The sequence below is a fragment of the Neodiprion virginianus genome, chromosome 3 (assembly GCF_021901495.1).
Source record: "Neodiprion virginianus isolate iyNeoVirg1 chromosome 3, iyNeoVirg1.1, whole genome shotgun sequence".
In the NCBI taxonomy this organism is placed as follows: Eukaryota; Metazoa; Arthropoda; class Insecta; order Hymenoptera; family Diprionidae; genus Neodiprion; species Neodiprion virginianus.
Window position 1 is genome coordinate 6,707,223 of NC_060879.1, and position 18,892 is coordinate 6,726,114.

An 18,892-nucleotide genomic window follows, 5' to 3' on the forward strand; every position below is an offset into this window, starting at 1 on the left:
GGGTAGAATGTTTTTGGAATTACAAAAACCGATCTGGTACAAGTGACTGATTGTATTTGTGAATACTATATTTTAGACCTAAACGTCGAATTATCGATGAATCAACGTCAAATTATTGCAATAGTTGTAGGAAAATACAGTAGGAGTGACAATGATGAAAAAGAATAGTAAGAACTGGTAGGAATTTCTGGTTACAATTACAAAACTCATTTTCAATTTGAACTTGGAACTAGACTGAGAAAAATTTCATTCGTTATAGTAACTAGAAAAATTGAGTAAAACAGGTATCGTTGAAAAAAAATTTTCGAATATTGTTGGAATTACGAAAAACTAAAAATTTCTCTTGGTGTATATTTTTCGGTTGTGACATAAAATGACAATATTTAAGGTGCGTAGAATAATCGCAATTGCAGAAATTTCTTTTGGATGCAAGATCTTGTGGCTAACGCGGTTTCGACCTTTACAAAGATCAAGAAGAAAGAATTGAATTGATGTTTTACGTTACATCAGTACCGATTTCCAATTTTTCGCAGCATCCCAACGTCGAGAAAAATACTTTGCAGAATATCCGGTACTTCGGTAAAGAGAAAATTGTATGAAACTTCTCGCAATTGACAACATTACTCGAACAAATTTTAGCTCGTGACGTAATACCAATTTCGAGGATTTTCGGTAAATATTTTATGTTATGTAATATTGTTATGTGATGCGATATTTTACCATTACATTTCGATGATTGTGGTTCATCAAATAAAGAGTAGGTATTGAATTTTGGTGAAAAATCTACTTTATTGTCCTGACATTTTTTTCTCCCTATAAAATTTTGCATATATTCAGATAAAGAATTCAAAATTGCTTTTGAAATGTAAAAATTTGCATTTAAATTTTGCTATCCGAATTTATAAGCCATTTCAAAGAGGGTTAGAGAACTTTGACATTCATTGATTTTTGCATTTGAAAATTTTCTTATCAGATTAATCTAAGGACACGTTTAAATCGGGTTGTGTAATAAATATCATGACAGCGCCCAATTTTACAATTGGAACGATTGAGTTCCTCGTCGTTCGGACCCTCAAACAAAGATTCAGACGGTCAAAATTAGTAAAAACGCCTAGATGACCGTTAAAATCTTACTTGACTTGCAAAAATTCTACCTGCTGAGTCGACTAACATTAACCTTTAGAGGGCCGGTACTTTTTCCTTGAAATTCGACATTTTTTTAAGGTATGATTGATGTATATAAACGGTCAACAGGTTCGGTGGAAAATTCGGGTTTTTTGCTGACTTCTAGAAGAGCCAGGCCGGCCCTCTGAAGGTAAATAATGTGTTATTAGTGGTTCGATCTATTCCGTGAACTATTAGGTCCTATCATAAGTCGGTGGTCACTTTTATTTTTCAACAAATCTTTTATTTTTTATTTAATAATAAACGATATTCTTGTTTAATAATTATTAGTCCCCTCCGCCATCAATGACACGCTGCCAGACTGACGGGAGGTCATTGACCCCATTAAATGTTCCATCTTCATTAAGGCTAGTAATTGCGGTGTTAATGGCGGAATCCAATTCTGGTTTGTTGCTATATCGATGGCCAGACAACCGACGCTTCAAATGGCCAAAGCAGTTGAAATCGCACGGATTCATATCAGGTGAATATGGTGGATGCGGCAACTCAATCCAACTCCTGTCTTCGATTAACTCCTGAACTACGTAGGCTTTGTGGGGTCTGGCGTTGTCATGCGGTAGAACTGGTGCTCTGATGTTGCGATGTATCGCCTATTTTGGGATACATTCCTCTAAAAACGATTTATAGTGCTCGGCTGTCATCGTGATATTTTCCTCATAAGTTTTCCAAAACGCCATGCCGTGAACATCCATGCCCACTATCGGCAAGACCTTTCTCTCGTGCAACTCTGTGCGTGGTATGGGCTCGGCTGATGTGCCTGGTCCAACCCAGGAGCGCGCTTGATGTCTTTGAAGGGGGGTGAAAAATTCGATCCAACTTTCGTCCAGGCAAATGAATCTTCTTAAGTCATCTTTGCGACGACTAAGCCACGACAAGTTCATATGTGCAATATTAACTCGCTTCTCCTTCTGGGAAGGCGACGACGAATGAGGAACATTTTCGCCGAGCTTGGACACCAGACATAAATCGTCTCTTAACAGTCTTTCTACCGATGCGGAAGGTATGTTCAGTTGTGCGGAGATGTCATTAATGCTCACTCTACTGGAGCATCGCTACAGTTCCTGGATTCGTTCTTGCCTTTCTTGTCTGGAAGGCGATCTCGGTCGACCCGACCTCGGTGCAGCCTCAGTCCGTCCCTCCTTGAACGATTTCATCCAATTAATCACTGCACTTTTCTTGAGCGCGTTCTTGCCTACTGCTTTTTGCAAAAGATTTCCCGATAGTCCAGTTGAATAATTCAACAGAGTACAAATTTTCAAAAATGCGCGTTGTTTTTGCACAGTTACAGACTTCCTCAATTCTGCCGTTGTCAAAACGGCGCGTAAAAACAAATTGCGTATGTTTTCTGAAATTTAAACGTCAACAATACATAGAATAACGTAACCTCAAACTTATCACAAACAGGTGGACAACTGTGAAAAAATAAAAGTGACCACCGAATTATGATAGGACCTGATAAAAATGTTTATCGCTGTTCGAAGTGCATATTTTGCCATTGGTCCTTTAAGATCGAATCTTTTTATTAATGATTCAATCGATTCGTTTGGAAACATTGTAATTTGAACTTTTTCAATACATATGAATGACGAGAGCAAATGTTTTTTTTTTTTTTTTGTAACATACATCGAAACTGTTTTGAAATAACACGAATGTACTCCATTTTATAGTCGATACTGAACTCTTGTCGTTTTTTTTATAACGACGAGTCTTTTCAAAATAAACCTTTACGCTGTCTATTGCGAATGAACAAAGACTTTATTTCATTCGGCCTGCAATAAGTCGAATATAAGTCATTTGTGCGTTACTTGGGATACAATATCGTTTAATTACAATGGCAAAGATATGATTAAACAGAAGGAAAAATAATACGTTAATTAATCATGTTATCAAAAGACTGCCTTGTCAAGACATTGAGAACCGCATTACAATAGGTATTTTTTTTCTCCCAGACGGCTTATGTTCAAAATAATAAATGGAACATTGTTCATCCACGTCGCAAATATATTTTCGTGGCGTAACTTTTTGCACTCTAATAATATCGTTAAATACGGTGCTGGTGGCATATACGGATAGTGGAACATAGAGGATAGAACGACGATGTTTCCAACCGGATATCGGTTCAACAATAGTTTAGTTTCGATGCGTTTAGGATGATTTATTATCCGCATTTCGACAAAACCTTGGGCTTATCACGATTAAACGGTTTCACAGTAATACAAGTTGATTATAGATGGATTTGATATTACTTCGTCCGTGCATCGAATTACCGTATGACTGCAAAATTGTGTACAAACATTCACTTTTGTATGGAATTTAACAATGAAGATACGGCTCCAAAATGGAGACTCTCTGCATTCATATACAAATTACAGCGACATATACTTTTCAAAAAAGCTGAATTTGAAAACGTTCAAATGAAGCCAAACATTGTTGAATATACAAGACCTTAAAAATGGCAAGTTTTGTAAGCGAAAGGCATGTTTTCGTCAAAAAGAAAGTTACACAGTTATTTGTACAGTATAATGCGTGGGCTGAGAATACAACAAAAAATAAAAAATATTCACAAAATTTTTTAGAATAGAGAAAAAGAGGAAGTTGAAAATGCAAAATACGCTATGATCGCAATTCATTACGAAATATTTATGGTGATCACAAACACGGTCATAAGTACCTAAATTATTCAAGTGATTATACTCGGTGTTCGTAATTTATTTTTCGTAGATCTATTTTCACTCCACTTTTTCCACTTGCTGTTACATTTGCGTATTAATGTTATCGGCCGGCACATTACTGACAGTCGGATTGACGTAAGATCTTGATTGTGTCAACCTCCGTATAAAAATAAATATTCGTATTGACTGGAGACGGAAAAGTTGTAGCGGCGCCATACGAACGATTGTTTGGAATAGAAAGTCATTCCGTGTATAGTTCACAAAAAATAACAAGGTTTCATTCGAGTTCTACGAGAAGTTCGTGGAAGTTTCCAATAGCTGATCTCTGATCTCTAATACGTTATTAGATAATATATGTATGAGTAATCCAATACGCGATCAGAATAAATTTTTCGTCTCTTTCGAGCTTTCAATTCTTTCCATTATAATTATTATTATTAATGCGCACCGATCATGCGATCGTAATACCGTGCATGTAATAATAATCACTTAAACAAAGTATAGAAATGTTGGTAACTTTGTTTGTGCGTGTTTATGTTATACAGAGTGAATTCCTAACGACTGTATGATCCATTGTCTGCTGAAATTTAATGCGCATGCGCTACAATCCGAGCGCGTCTGTTAGCCAGGGCAACCAACCGTTATAAACGCAACCTCAAAAATTTTTGAGGTTACATCCATAGCGGCGGACTGTCGTCTAAATTCATGACAGTTGGTCACCCTGGCAAACGGCCACTCACTGATTCAGTGCTGCCAACTGTACGCTAAATGTATGGTCTTGGAAAAATTCTAAGGATTTAAATCATTTTTTGGATAGTCTGATATTGCAAAATAATCAAGTTGCAGAAGCATGAAGAAAATTTCCTAGCAATTCATATTTCTGGTTATATATTTTCAATTATACGTTCAAAAATAAAGTAAATAATATTTTCTTCCAGTCTCCAACAACTGTTTTGTGTAATTGCAAATTTTACAATCTTTATCGTTGGTTTGAAACGTTCTTGAACGTAAAAATGTCAATAACGTGGTTAAAATCTGTTTGGTCCTTGAGAAATGAAGCAAAATCATGATATGTATACGATTATAAAATATAAAGAACAAAAATGTACTCCGTGAAATCTTTGTACGATTCTGAAGTTTTGAAGTACGGTCTATTTTCACTTTGAATACAACTTGTTGCCACCAGAGGGTTGGCAGCGCTGCGCCGATTGAAGCGCGTGCGCATTAGATCCTAGAATAGAAACAAACTTTAAATTTTAGGAGACAACGAACCATGCGGACTTTTGGAATTCACTCTGTACATGCACATTGCGCGACAAGCGTCAGTCATTCTTACAAATTTAACAATGAGTCCACATTCTTTTACAAGGTATATTTACGCAAAGGAAACATGAAACTTTTACCGTTAAATATTCATAGTACTTCGCGTCGGTTGCTTCAGCTCGCGTGTGAAACGATAGTAAATTAGAGTTCCTTTCATCTGGTAAAATGTATTGAAACTTTAAAAACTTAGTTTCTGTAATAACGACACATTTCGTATCTCATAGTTCACGTGGTTTGAAACAAGGTTAAGATAACTCAGACAGAATTGAGAATGTTATCCACGTATCTTAAAAGCGAAAAGGGCTCGACAGCCTCATTTTATATGCAATTATGAACAAAAACACTGTGATACATTTTTCACTGACGCAGAAATAAATATATGTGATGAATTCTACGAATTTGTTACTACAATTTCTCAGAATCCATGCCGTTTCTTTATTTCTGCGTCAAATGAAAATGCGTCGGATTGTTTTTGTTCAGTATTGCTCAAAGAATGGAGCTGTTAAGCTCTTTTTTGAGTTTGAGATACGTAGACTTCGATATGTATAGACAAACGTTTTGCGTACATGTGAAATAACTAAAACATAATAGTCATTTTGCTACATGTGACTAATAATTAGTTCCAACTCTCATCATTTATTTTCGTACTTTTGTACCCTACTGAAAATTATTTTGCGATAAAACGCATAACGTTATGACCAAAATTCGATAAAATACATAACAAATCGTAAATCGAAATCTATGATTCGCCATACGATTTTTTTTGTACTATATTTTATATACAAAATTTAAATAATATTGTTCATGTCGTTCGTTAAAAAAAAAAATTTTGAAAAGCAGTCAAATTCTCACCCACTTGACCACAAGGTCCCATTAAGTCATATTCAGATCTTAAATTGCCTCATAAAATACATCAGAATTTCGGCCATAACATTATCTGATTTATCACAGAATAATTAATTTTTAGTAGGGAAATAGGGCAATCAGTGTAATTAAGGCCAAATTTACTAGGTCAATATAAGACCCGGAGAACGTTGTGTCGTTAAAGTTTTAAAATTTTTTTATTAAAACTAGAATAGTGCTAAAAACAAACGTGACAAATTGTAAGACGCGTTGGTATAAACTTGAACTTTTGTTACGTACGTATACGCATGAAAATTGTATAAGCTTAGCTCATTTGCCAAGAAAATACACAATAAACAGAGTTACGCAATACGATTCGATATCTTAGCCTAATAAATCTTCCGATAAGGAACGTCATAAATTTTAAGGTGGAAAAATTTTCTCGAATTATATCCCAACTACGAATTACGATGATATGAAACGGTGGGTGTGGTGATAAAAAATTTACCGACTGTACAGAAGAAAGTGTATAATTGATATAAAATATTATTAATACAGCGGAACGCCGTTGATTAATTATTTTTTATCTCGGGTATATGTCATGTGTCAAAAAAATTCTGTGCTGTATATAATGATAATTAAGTAAAACGTGATGAAAATCACGACAGTTTTAAGCGTGCGCGTGTACTCGACTGTAGTTGAAATACAATACGTTCAAGTAACCATCCATCACATCAGGGCTTAATGCGGTACCGTCGTCATTGCATAAATCCACTTTAAGCATATTTGCGAGCCGTGTACGCAATCCACCCTATTCGTCATCTAATCAAACATCCTTTAATCAGTACTAGACTCCAAGCCACGCAGCGTCGCTTGAAAGGAGCACAAAAATACTTCATTCATCGGTTCCAAATGCATCGTATCGGTTGACATCGTCGGAACTCGACACACATTGAATCCCCCAAAGTGATCAACGGTCCAAATTACGAAAAGATCAACATGTAAATCGGACATGGTAAATTTATAACAAGGACATAAGGATTACTCGACAACTTAGAGCTTTAATTTATCAGGAATTCGAGTCATTGAGAGTTTTGGCTCTTCGGAATGATAAAATTTGACATTTTGGTCCTTGATCCATTCAGCTTGCACCTTTATCTTCACAAGGGAACACTGCAGTTCCATGTTTATATATTTCTTGATATTCTCCAACTGCAGTTAAAATAGAACTAATGGAATTGCAGGACCAACTGCAGCAGACTGTAATAAAGTTACACCGCAGGGTCATGGTCATACCACCAATGCGGAAGTAGCCCGACAGCGGTCTCTAGGCAGAGGCCGATGGCGAGTGTTCCATGCCGATGGCCTTGACATGCACTTGTAACAAGAGCTGATTGCCACTTGGTACGGAACAACACTGCACATGTTGATGTTGCTGGGATAAAATTTTTTAACGCTGTTTCACGACAATTGTTTCTAACAATTCATATACAGGGTGGGGCATTTAAAGTGTGACAGAGCAGTAGTACTCAGACTATTGATGGTACTCAAAAAAGTTTCCGATGAAAGTTACGTTGTTCGAGTAGGCCGTTATGCCGGAACATCTTGTTTCTTTTTCGTTGGAGGCGCTGAAGTTACGTCAAAGTTGACGCCACGTTTTTCAATGGAACAAAGTATTTTTTTTTTTCTACGTTGACTTTGGCGTAGCTTTAGCGCCTCCACCGAAAAAGAAACAAGATGGTCCGGTAAGACGGCCTCCTCGAACAATGTAACTTTCATCTGAAACTTCTTTCAGTATCATATCAGACTTCAAATGCCCAACCCTGTATGTGCAGTAAAATTTTTCAGCAACATATGAATTTACATACGCAATACGGGGTCCGAGTTTCCACTGGAGACACTAAACGCTGCAAGTAAAGATCTCGACGGTCATTGGATCATCGCGTATGACGAAAGGCGAGGTTAAACGGTCATTCAAATGACGGTACAACATTGGGTAACTCATTGTGGTAGATTTCTGAACATTAACTGAGAATTATGGAATTTTTGCGTATCTGAATATTGTATGAGAATGATTTACGATCAGTATTTAATTAGGAACGAAAAAGATCTTGTAATCCAATTGGCGAATTGCTACAGCGAACCTGATTATCAGCCAGTGTGTTATTTGAGAGGAAAAAAGGCCAATCCATTTGGTATGTCGAGACAGCCAATGAAACATCTGGCTCTTAATTACGTCTCGAAATACTATTCGTCTTTCCACAATCAGCACGTAATGAAACGTAATCTTCTCGCGTCATCTACACTACACACCCATATTTCTAAAGAAGCCAATTACCGATTACGAGTGTGTATAATTACTGCGCGATAACGAGCGTCTTGGGTTATGTCATCGGGAAAAATTTTACCACATTTCTGAGCAGTTAGATTAAACGTAGCCCTTGGAAAGCCTGACCGAATTTTTTACCCACGGGTTACATCTGCCAACACCCAGTCAGTGGACGTTAGGAAATGTTAACGTAGAAAATAATTTTCAATTTCATTCGAAGAGTAGCGAATTTTAATTCTGGAAGTTGTAACCGACCCTGACGATAAGATAACCAACGCTCTCAAGTTTCCTCTCATACAGCGTATGCTTGCAGCCTTGAGGAAAGTAACCGATGCTTAATTAAACATGTCGACGGAAAATTGATCATTTTTTTCAAGCATTAAAAACATGCAGTGCTCGATGTGAAAAATATCTTCCCTGTGTGCGTCGTATCAATACAGTTAGCTGCTCATTTAAGCGCATATCTCATACTTTGGCGTATTCAAACATGACAAGTAAGTGTACAGATCTGCAGTATCCGACAAGACTTTGGATAAATTTACAAGCGCATGCCATTTGTACATGATATTTTTTGAATATGGTACTTGCACACCAGTTTTGACCTTGGCAGGTTGATGGCGACAGTGCAAGTATTGAATGTGAATGAGCATACGAATTAACAGCTGTGCTAATTAAAAATAAACGTTTTGCTTATTTTAATTGGTAATATCGCGACGTTCGGTTAAAAATATTTCAAACACACTCACGAGTTGAAATTAAACGTCCTTACACTTCGATATGCGATTGACTAAAAGGAAAAAAAAACCATTTTGCAGAGTTCTGTTTATCTTGAACGGACTTCAAACAACTGTTGGAATTTCTACAGGTAATGTAACTGTCACTTCGGTATGATCAGAGGCTTCTGATACGAGGTACATAGGTATGATAATATATTCAAACTCCGAGATGTCAGGGTCTCTGTCGAGTTTTTTTTATACTAGGTGCCTGACACACTCGAACTTTCATCTCAATTATTTTTATTGTACAAATTAATTCAAGCGTACTTATAAAACGGGCATATTATTTGCGTCTTGTTTAGTTAAACCATGCCAAGGTAAAATTTACGAATAAACAATTACGACGGGTAAATTTTATAGGTACACAAGTCTTGCACACCGATAAACACAAGTGTGAAGATCGTATTATGTATGTACATAGTCGTAAGTACTAGAGCGAAGTGCGTACTATTTATGAATTGTTTAGTAACACAGATGTTACGCTTTTGCAATACGTATCATGTGTGTGTATACAGACCGTTAAAAGTTCGAAATACTGCACTATATCGAACACATGTGTAAACCAGTCGAATTTGACATTTTCTGAACTTGACGAAAAGTTGTTGGATCAGGAACGAAATTTTGCAAGCAATTTTTTACGCGTGTGTGTCTGTAAAAACAGATAAAGGTCGGTACATATATTGGATCGGTTCGGGTTTATCATTGATTGCGTGAGATTCTTGTTTGACATCTGAAATCACGTTACGGTATGATTCGGATCATCATTATTGTAAACCAACAGTGACTGTTGCTGGACCTTCGTACTGTACGCACGTCTCCCCTCTTTAATAAATACCTTTCGCCTGTTCGCCTTTTAATAAGAGTACTTTTATTTTGGCTATAATCTTCCACGTGAGTAAAGAGATAAGATGTTAACTGGCACAAATGCAGAGCTCAACCTGCTACGACTCTAATAAGATTTTACGTAACGCAAACATGTTTTTTCATGTGTGTTTTCCGTACGCAAACTAACCGACTCTACAACGGCAGCGTGAATCCGCTAATGCGCATGCGCGTAGTACAGAAAAGACTGCTTTCAACTCCTAGGGTTTAAAAGTGGTGTTTTCTGTACCGCGCGCATGCGCTGTCGCGAATAAATCTGACATTACGCGATCCTAACCTCAATTTCGTGAAAAAAACGCATAACATACTCTTATTGTGTAAAGAATTGCGCGCAAAAAGGTGGCAGCGGTTTTTTTTTGCCTCGAGTATTTGCGATATTCGTCTTCTACCACTCATATTGCAAACTTACGCTCAGTCTGAAAAGACCGAATTTGCTTTCTTTTACACAACATCCTATTTCATGATCGAATATCTTTCGAGTCGGATTAGTTTTACACCCAGTTCTTAAAGTATTTCGCAGATATAAATCTGCACTTGATACGTATATCAGGTATAATAAACATTATACACACGTGGCTTTCCATATCAAATCGAACAGCCGATTTTCCTGACTCTTCTAAATTTTTTCACTATTTTTCCTGATCGTTAAATGCGATACCGACGACATGAGGTTCGCGATCTAGTTTACACTGCACTTTCGATATCGTTTAAAAATCAACTGAGTCAATTGCGATAGTTTGAAATTTCCTAATCGCAATTTCCGTTGTCTAATTCTTCTGTCGTGCCACGTAACAGTGTTATTTTTCACACATCACATGTACCGACGTATGCATGGTCATATCTCTTATGACACCGCAAATCCCGCCAGATGATCCGACCTGGATAAGAGCTTTTTTATTTCGCATAATAATTATTTATCTAAGCCGGCGCTTTCGGTCTCTCCAATTTGAATGACGAGGAGATTACGATTTCTTCGCTACGCGAACGTTCGAATACTCCAAGCCGAGAGATAGCACCAATATTACTCAGAGGTGTTGATTTGATTTAGTCGCGATTGTGGTTGCTTTTTTTTCCCCGTTGTTTCTTCGTGTTTTATATCCCCACATCGCTCGAACATAAATAGTTCAATTTTTTAACTCATTAATTCGTTGATTTATCAACAGTTTCAACTCGGCGCAATGGTTCGTAATTAATTAATTAGTGATAAAATTTTTATCAACATATTTGTTTATATTTTTCGTCTCATTTTTTTTGTACAATATATAGTTTCTCCGAACAGTGTATAGTTGATAATGAAGACGGGATTACGATTAATTACAATCGACTCTGGCATTTGCAAGTAAATAAGTTGGGTTATTCCTATTGCAAAAGTTACACATGGTAAAGAGATATTAAAATTTAAGGTGGTACTGACCTAGGCGTAAATAATTAATAATGTTCAGCAGGCTATTCACAGTTGGAAAACCACCATGTATCCACGTAAATGTTTTTTTTTTACATTATTATGAGGTTGGTGATGGAAACCAATGAATAATTTTTTTTCAGAAAATTTCAGTGAAACAATTGACCTGATTTTATTGAACTGTCTGGTTTCTGTGAAAATGATCTACAGTTTCTAATCTATATATTTATCTTTTACTAGCATTCTATGGAAATTAATTTCTCGTTTAAAACTCGTGACGCCCGGTGAAGAACAATAAAAAAAAATAGAAAACATTAAAAACACGAACCATAGGTTTTTACAATATGCACGAGTTCAAATTTTAATTCCTAATCTCATTCAACGCGGTCATGAGAATTGCGTCAATTGAGCATGTGTGTACATGTAAGCTACTACGCAAATAAGTCTGTCACTTGCCGTTAATTCAATTGCAGTCACATATAATATACGGGCATCAGATTCTGAAAAAGGCCCTCAACTCGGGTCAAAAAGTCAATTACATCTTTTCATAATCGACCTTCACGTTTAAGGCATTACGATACTCGAATCGAGGTCGAGAACTGTACGACAAAAAGAATCGTTAAAAACAGGTTGATACGAATTGTTCCAATTCAGAGAAAAAGTAATAACGCTTTGTTCGACCTTATTTTAACCACCTAAAAATAGAAAATACTTATTAACGGAGACAGACTGTTTGCTGTTTATAATTTAGCAGTTAAAAAATTCAATCGCTTCGCAAAGGTTGAAGCAAAAAATATGACAAATCGAAACTGCGGTCAACTTTGAATTATGCAGAACCTTTGACGAAGACCGCCGATTGAAGGAGATAAAGTTCTCTGAAGCTAGATAAAACTTTCGTCAACTCAAAGTTAACTAACATTTAAAGATTCAGACTCGATCCAATGAATGTACGGACAACTGATTTTGTATCAGTGACTAATACGGCATTGAAATGAAAATGATTTGTAAGTGAAGTAGTTATTTGATCGATATAAGACGAGTGAATTAAAAATTGTACATCGGATTCAACGGCAGTTGAATCGCGTGAAAATTTCAGTCTTGCTGTATGTCGTAAAAATATTTTCAACGATAATTTAGTAGAGTCAACAGCTGTAATAATAAATTACAGTAGAATTCAGGCTGCATCTTTTATTGCTGGCAAGACACGATCGAGGAATAAAACGTCGAATGAAAAAAAAAAATAAATTAATTTTCTTAGATAAAAATCGAAAGTCTTACGGGTTAAAACTTATCGTTTATATTGCGCTGCGGATGTACATAAATACAATTACGTAACGAAGGATGGATGGAGAGATATTGCTGATTAAGAAATACAGAAAGCGTTCGATCAAGTTTGAAATTTGAACGTGAAGATAAATACGCTCCTGTTATCAAAAGCAGTGAAATGGTGCAATTACGATTACGTTTCGCGATATCTTGTACGGGACTTATCTCAAGTTCTAAATTTCATCGATACTTTCATGATTTTTCATGATCGAGAAAAAAAACATGCGACGATGTTTGCGGAAAAATATTCGGGATTACTTGAATTTTCATTTTCAATCGCGTAAATACGTTTCTTCGTAACGACATAGATGTCAGAAAGAATCAGGTTTCTAATTCTTGTTGAACAAATTGCTGATAAGATTTATTGTTTTCAATAGGAAAACAATGTGAAACACAGAAACAAAATTGATTATAATTTCCGATTAAGTAATATTCCAGATTTCTTCGAAATTGACATAAATTTGGTTTATTGAGCAGTTAATGATAGTAGTTAAAAATTCGGTAACATGTCTGATTCTCCTAATGTACGAAAATTTCGGAAATAAATCAAGAAATAAACCAGTAAATTGACTTATTATTGGCAGGTCAATTTGAGGAGTGTGCAGAACGTCGCCCTTCGAAGAAATCATTAGGAAATTGATCAATATGAGACCTTGCGTTCAATAATGCGATTTAACGCGAGTTTCTACGGCTGCTAGTGACCTAAATCAACGGAAAATACGTAGAGCTTCCCGTGACTTAAACTTTTCTGGTGAATCAGAATATCTTGTGAGCCAAAACACAATAAAATTAACAACACCACCGCTGTTTTGTATGTAGTTGTATTTTCTGAAGCACGATTTCGCGTGAATCTTATAAATTATAATATACCTACATAATAGGGCTGTGCGGATACCAGAATTTCTTGGGTCGGAAAAAATATATTGATTTCGAGTAGGGTTCTCGAGATTTTCGGAATTCCGTGAACATCATTGTTGTCAAAATTTTCAAGATATTTTTTCTTGAATTTTTTTATCGAGATTTCGGGAACCCGCACAGCTTTACCGTATTATTTAGCTGATCGATTAAAAGAAAATAGAATTTCACTAGATTATGTACACATACACGCGAAAATCAAGCACCGTATTGTAAACCTCACATTCACCCAATAATCGATTTTCCCTTCACAGAAGTTCCGCAGTAACACGTCCAGACAATTATTCACAGCCCCAAATACCAGAGCCGGTAGATTCTCTGATGGTGTCGCGATTTTCTCTACGACTTCTGGTTGTGGCGCTGGCCTCACCCTTTGCAAGCGTTTTTCTAGAGTTGTTTTTCCTCGCTCTTTTCTCCAACGATGATCTAACTCGCTTTTTAATTACATCCGGAGCGATTGTAGCTGCTGTTGAAATACTTCTAACACTTTGAGCCACGCTCTGTGCTTGGCTGTAAACTGACTCATCGTCCGATACATCGCAGTTTAAATTTGGGGCGAAGACATCGGTTTTTTGTAAATCGTTATCCTCTGCCAGAATAGTTTGCTGTTTTCCTACTGTGTCGACTTTGATATCTTTTGGCTCGGTATTTTTTTCCGTAGCTTCTGTAGTTTTGCCTGATTGTTGAGAATCCCCAAGATCTGCCTTGAAATCTTCTTCCGATACTTTCTGCACTTCAAGTTTCAATTTTTCAATTTCATTTTCTAGATTGTATCCGTCAACTACTTCGTCATCGTTATCTTCGCTATCCATGTCATCTTCATTTATTCCCATCTCTATAAGCAGATCTTTTTCCATTTTTTTTGTCAACCCACTTGCGCTTACTTCTATGTCTATACAATCTTCACGCCTTAAAGGAGAAAATTTGGAATTAAATATTTGAACATGAAATATGGTGTGCAGTTATCACGTGGAAGTGTGAATAATAAGCCATTTAATACTCACGAGATATCCGAAAACTTTGGATGGAATTCACTTTCGTATGCGAAGCGCCTTCTGAAAAAGTCCCGAATACAGTTCACATCTCTGTCGAACATTAATTCAGCGTTTGGATGCTGTGTTGAAATCATTTGAGGGAAGTCAATTATTACTGGCTTTCCTTCGTTGGTTATCATGATGTTGAATTCGTTGAAATCTCCATGAATAACACCGTGATTTGCGAGCTGATAAATAAGATCCATCAGATCTTGGTAGAGACCTTCTACGTCATTAACCTCGTAAACGCCACACCTGTCCAACATATTTAAAGTATTCAATACTTATTAGTTTGTTCTCAATTTATTTTAAATTTTCAGAGTATTCCTGTATAGTTTATTCTTTTTGATACGAACCTACTTTTTTTCAACTATCATATAGTTTTTGTTAACTGAATATTAATATTGTCGATTTTGGACAAAAAGTCGAATTTAAATTATAAATAGTTACCGTTACAATAAACAGAAAATTCCAGATTGTAGCAAAGAGTATAAAGTATCAAAGAATGCTCTCTCCGAATTTAGAGTTAATCGGTTAAGCCATTTCTAAGATATCGTGGGCAAAATATATCACCAAGCAAAATTGACGTTATTGTTAATAACATTGTTTCCTGAAAATTGAGTCTAATGAATCAAAAGTGAATGAATCTCGGTCTACAAACGTTTCAATAAAGCAAACTGCAATTGAACTGAGTAATTATTTGTCCGCACATGATTCACGAAATTCACCCACTTTTTCTGTTATTCACTTGCGCAGATCTCGCTACATACAGGTCAATAGAAAATTAGAAGTTTCCCACAAATTTTGAACCGTACATTGGTTTGCCGTCAATAAGCTCCATAACGAGGCAATGTCTATTAAAATCGATGGGCTTTGGTACAGGAAATCCTCGATCAAGAAGTGCCTTCATGTAGGCGAATTCCCGTGTAGCTGATATTCGAGAAAGGTAGAGCCAAGACATGGATTTTCTGTGCTGATGATAATCTCTTTTATCCTTTATATTTCTAAAACAAGTGCGTCCCAGCCTGTGTAGCTTCAAGCAGACAGGATTTCCTTCCTCGTCAGCTACTACATAGATATTCGACTCTTTTCCAGTTCCAATCTGGTTGCCGAACGATGAAACAACTCCTCGCGTTGCCAGAACCTTCAGAGCCAGATAGTCGTACCCTGAATTAGTCAGACGATAACCGTCATCTGTAATGACAAATTTATGAAAGTATTCGATTTGACTCTATAGATTCTGTTTACGAATAGTAAAAAGATGAGTTTTGGAATAGAAATAGTAATACAAGTTGTCTAATAATTTTTTCTGAAAATAAATCAATAGGTAACACTCTAAAAGCCTTTGAAATGATGAAGAAAAATGGAAATTACGGTCGAAAAAGCGACCGACACTTAAAGAAGTCTGCAGTTAGCAGTCCTATGATCCAGCAGATCAACCGAAATTCCCTAATCCTGCTTGTCATCCAGAATAAAAACTACTCACAATGTTTTCCACGTTCGTAACTCAACAAACGATGTTTACACAACTCTTTCAGCAATTTGTGTACTCCGCCATGCCGTAGATTAGCTATCTGAGCAGCCAATGATCCTGGAACAAGTTCGTGATTCTTCATTCCCATTTCAATCTGAAACAATTCAGAAAATTATGATTTGAGAAATGTGTCAGAATTATTAGGTATAATTCGATTATTATTAAGGGAATTTCACAAACTGTGATCTGTACATTGAAACAATTTGAGATGAATAATAGAGCCTAAATTGCATGTCAACTTGGTATCGGTTCTCACAAAAGTAAGTGGTAAGAAATTGAACCGATGTGTTGTGTTCAACCCTCAATGATTGATAAATGGATAAAACACAATTTTATTGATCTTGGTTTGCATCAACAAAATCTACGTGTGACGCCTCACAGATATCGCACCGCAGATTTGCATTCATGGACTACTCGACTGCAGAAATAGCGCTGTACTCGAGTTCGAAAGAAAAATAAGAGTGCTTTCATTAATACTATTAATTTCACTCACGGCTGTTAGGACGCGAAAATCTTCACGACTTAGGTAACGCAACATTGTCACGTTCAACTTTCCCATGATGGTTTTTAGAGGTTATGTTCTTAGAGGTTACGGTAATATGTTTCGCAAATTTGCAGACACGTGTCAGAGCAGTCAGTTCTTTTTTGCTTAACGGGGCATACACTCGTAACACTTTTTCACTTTTATTCTAAAACATATTGTTGAAACTCTTTTGGCTTATCGTGTATTATACTGAGTGAACAAACAAATGGCACAAAGTCAGAGTTACTTAAAAGCGGTACTCATCCATACTGTGCGCCCCTCTCTCATGGTCGAACTCAGTTCCAAGCAGTTCCATGAACCTATTTTGCTGTAATTTTGTATGTCAAATTGCATACCATTAGGCGGTTACATACTGCATATCTCTTGCCTACAATTAGGCTGTTAGTGATGAGCAATCCAGGCTGCTTACCGAGTCTGGGTCAGTGGCGTAGCAACCATGGAGCAGTTGGAGCAAGATGCTTCTGAGCGAGGGGCGCACGCTAGGGTAGGGCACTGCGGTGGAGTAATCTGTGCCCGGCGACTGAATTCTCAGATTCACCGCCAGGTGGCGGCGCTTCGTAACTTCACTCACAAGTGAAGTATAGTTGAGCGAGTACTTGACTCCGAATGCTCCCTTTGTTGTTACCGGAAGGTTACCGGCGGTTGTTCAGTCGCGTGTGGGAGTGGTTATCGGTCGGCGTTATGAGAAGTAGATGAATATGAATGATTATAAAGGGCACTTCTCACGTACGCAAAAGCGAGATTGCTGCGTGTTGAATGTGGGATTCGCGGTGAAATCGTGCAACGTGATGACACTGTAAGTGAAGAGGCGGTTGGAGAAGGAAGCGATCGAAACTCCGAGCTTGAATAGCGTGGCCTAAATTAGCGAAATCAAATATAGAAAATCCACTGCGACTGATGAAATTCCGCCAGTTACACTGTTTTCTGACGGAATATTACGACAGTACGCCGCGCCCTCAGGGGCTCATTTTCACTCCAAATGAATACGCAGATCCACATAAATACGTCTGTGCCAAACGCAACTTCGATAACAAATTCGGCCAATGAACAACCTCATGCAAATGTTGATTGCAACACTATCGATCAGACTGAGCTAATTTTCACAATGTTCGCCGCCGGAATAAAACAACTAATTTTTAAACTTGGTCTGAGTCTACCAGTGAGTAGTGTTGCTAAAGACACAACTGGTCGTAACAAGAATCGAGGGTTCAGCGCGAATCTTTATACAGGTGAGGGGCCGATGAAAATCACAAGATGATGGTTGGGTTATTCGACAACAAGAAATATTCTTTCTTGTCGGCCGTATTGGCTTTTTGATGAATCGAATTCAGATGCGAAATTTGTAAAACGAAACGCAGATTGGGCTCATTTAGGTCGCGATATTGAATCACATGAGGAATCGAAGCAACGTGGAATTTCTTGCGAAATTTACTATCGTTGGCAGAATTATTAGCGTAAAGTAAGGAACTCAAGGAACTGATAAAGACATAGAGAAATCAGTTGAGATGCTTTCCTCACTCATTATTCACTTCGCAGACATGAGAAATGATTGGGGCTCCGTGAAGGCTGAGATGCGATTGAGTTATCAAATACATGGAAAATTGAGCCCACTTTTTCCGAAACGCGAGTACGACGTATTAGGCAGTTTTTCGACGAGTTTCGGGGAGATGAACGTACTTCTAACTATTAGAAGCGTTTCAAAATTGAGGTGTTTTATAGAATGCTAGATGTAACAATTACCCAACTTGACACCAGGTTTCAGTCTGTTAATCGGTTGAGTGCCAATTTCAAGTGCCTACAGCCCCCGTTTTTATTACAGTCATCCGATGGAACTATTCTGTCTGCATCAGATGTACTGTTATCAAGGTATTCAACGGAATTGTCAGCAAGCTTGTGTTCAGAACTGCTCCGCTTTAAATCTAGCTACAATAGTCATCTTCCAATATTAACTTCCATTCGCGGAGTAGCGGAACTGCTTTTGATTCACAAGCCTGCATCAAGTAGTTTCACTGATACAATTACAGCATGCATGAGTTTTTAAACCTTGCCAGTTACTGCAGCAGCATACGAAAGCAGCTTTTATGTTTTAAAATTTATGAAAACCTATCTGAGGCATAGGATGTCGCA

The 18,892-nt window shown here is 37.1% G+C and overlaps 1 protein-coding gene across 1 annotated transcript; it reads right to left on the bottom strand.

Moving 5' to 3' along the window:
* Nucleotides 1-13,543: 13,543 nt before the first annotated feature.
* On the bottom strand, nt 13,544-17,184 carry LOC124300086 (serine/threonine-protein kinase RIO2). Its single transcript, XM_046753749.1, has 5 exons — nt 16,715-17,184; nt 16,174-16,315; nt 15,503-15,881; nt 14,658-14,942; nt 13,544-14,562 (listed from the first exon to the last, which is right to left on the bottom strand). The coding sequence occupies exons 1-5, from the start codon at nt 16,778-16,780 to the stop codon at nt 13,935-13,937; spliced, it is 1,500 nt and encodes a 499-aa protein (XP_046609705.1). The 5' UTR covers nt 16,781-17,184; the 3' UTR covers nt 13,544-13,934.
* Between the last annotated feature and the right edge of the window lie 1,708 nt (nt 17,185-18,892).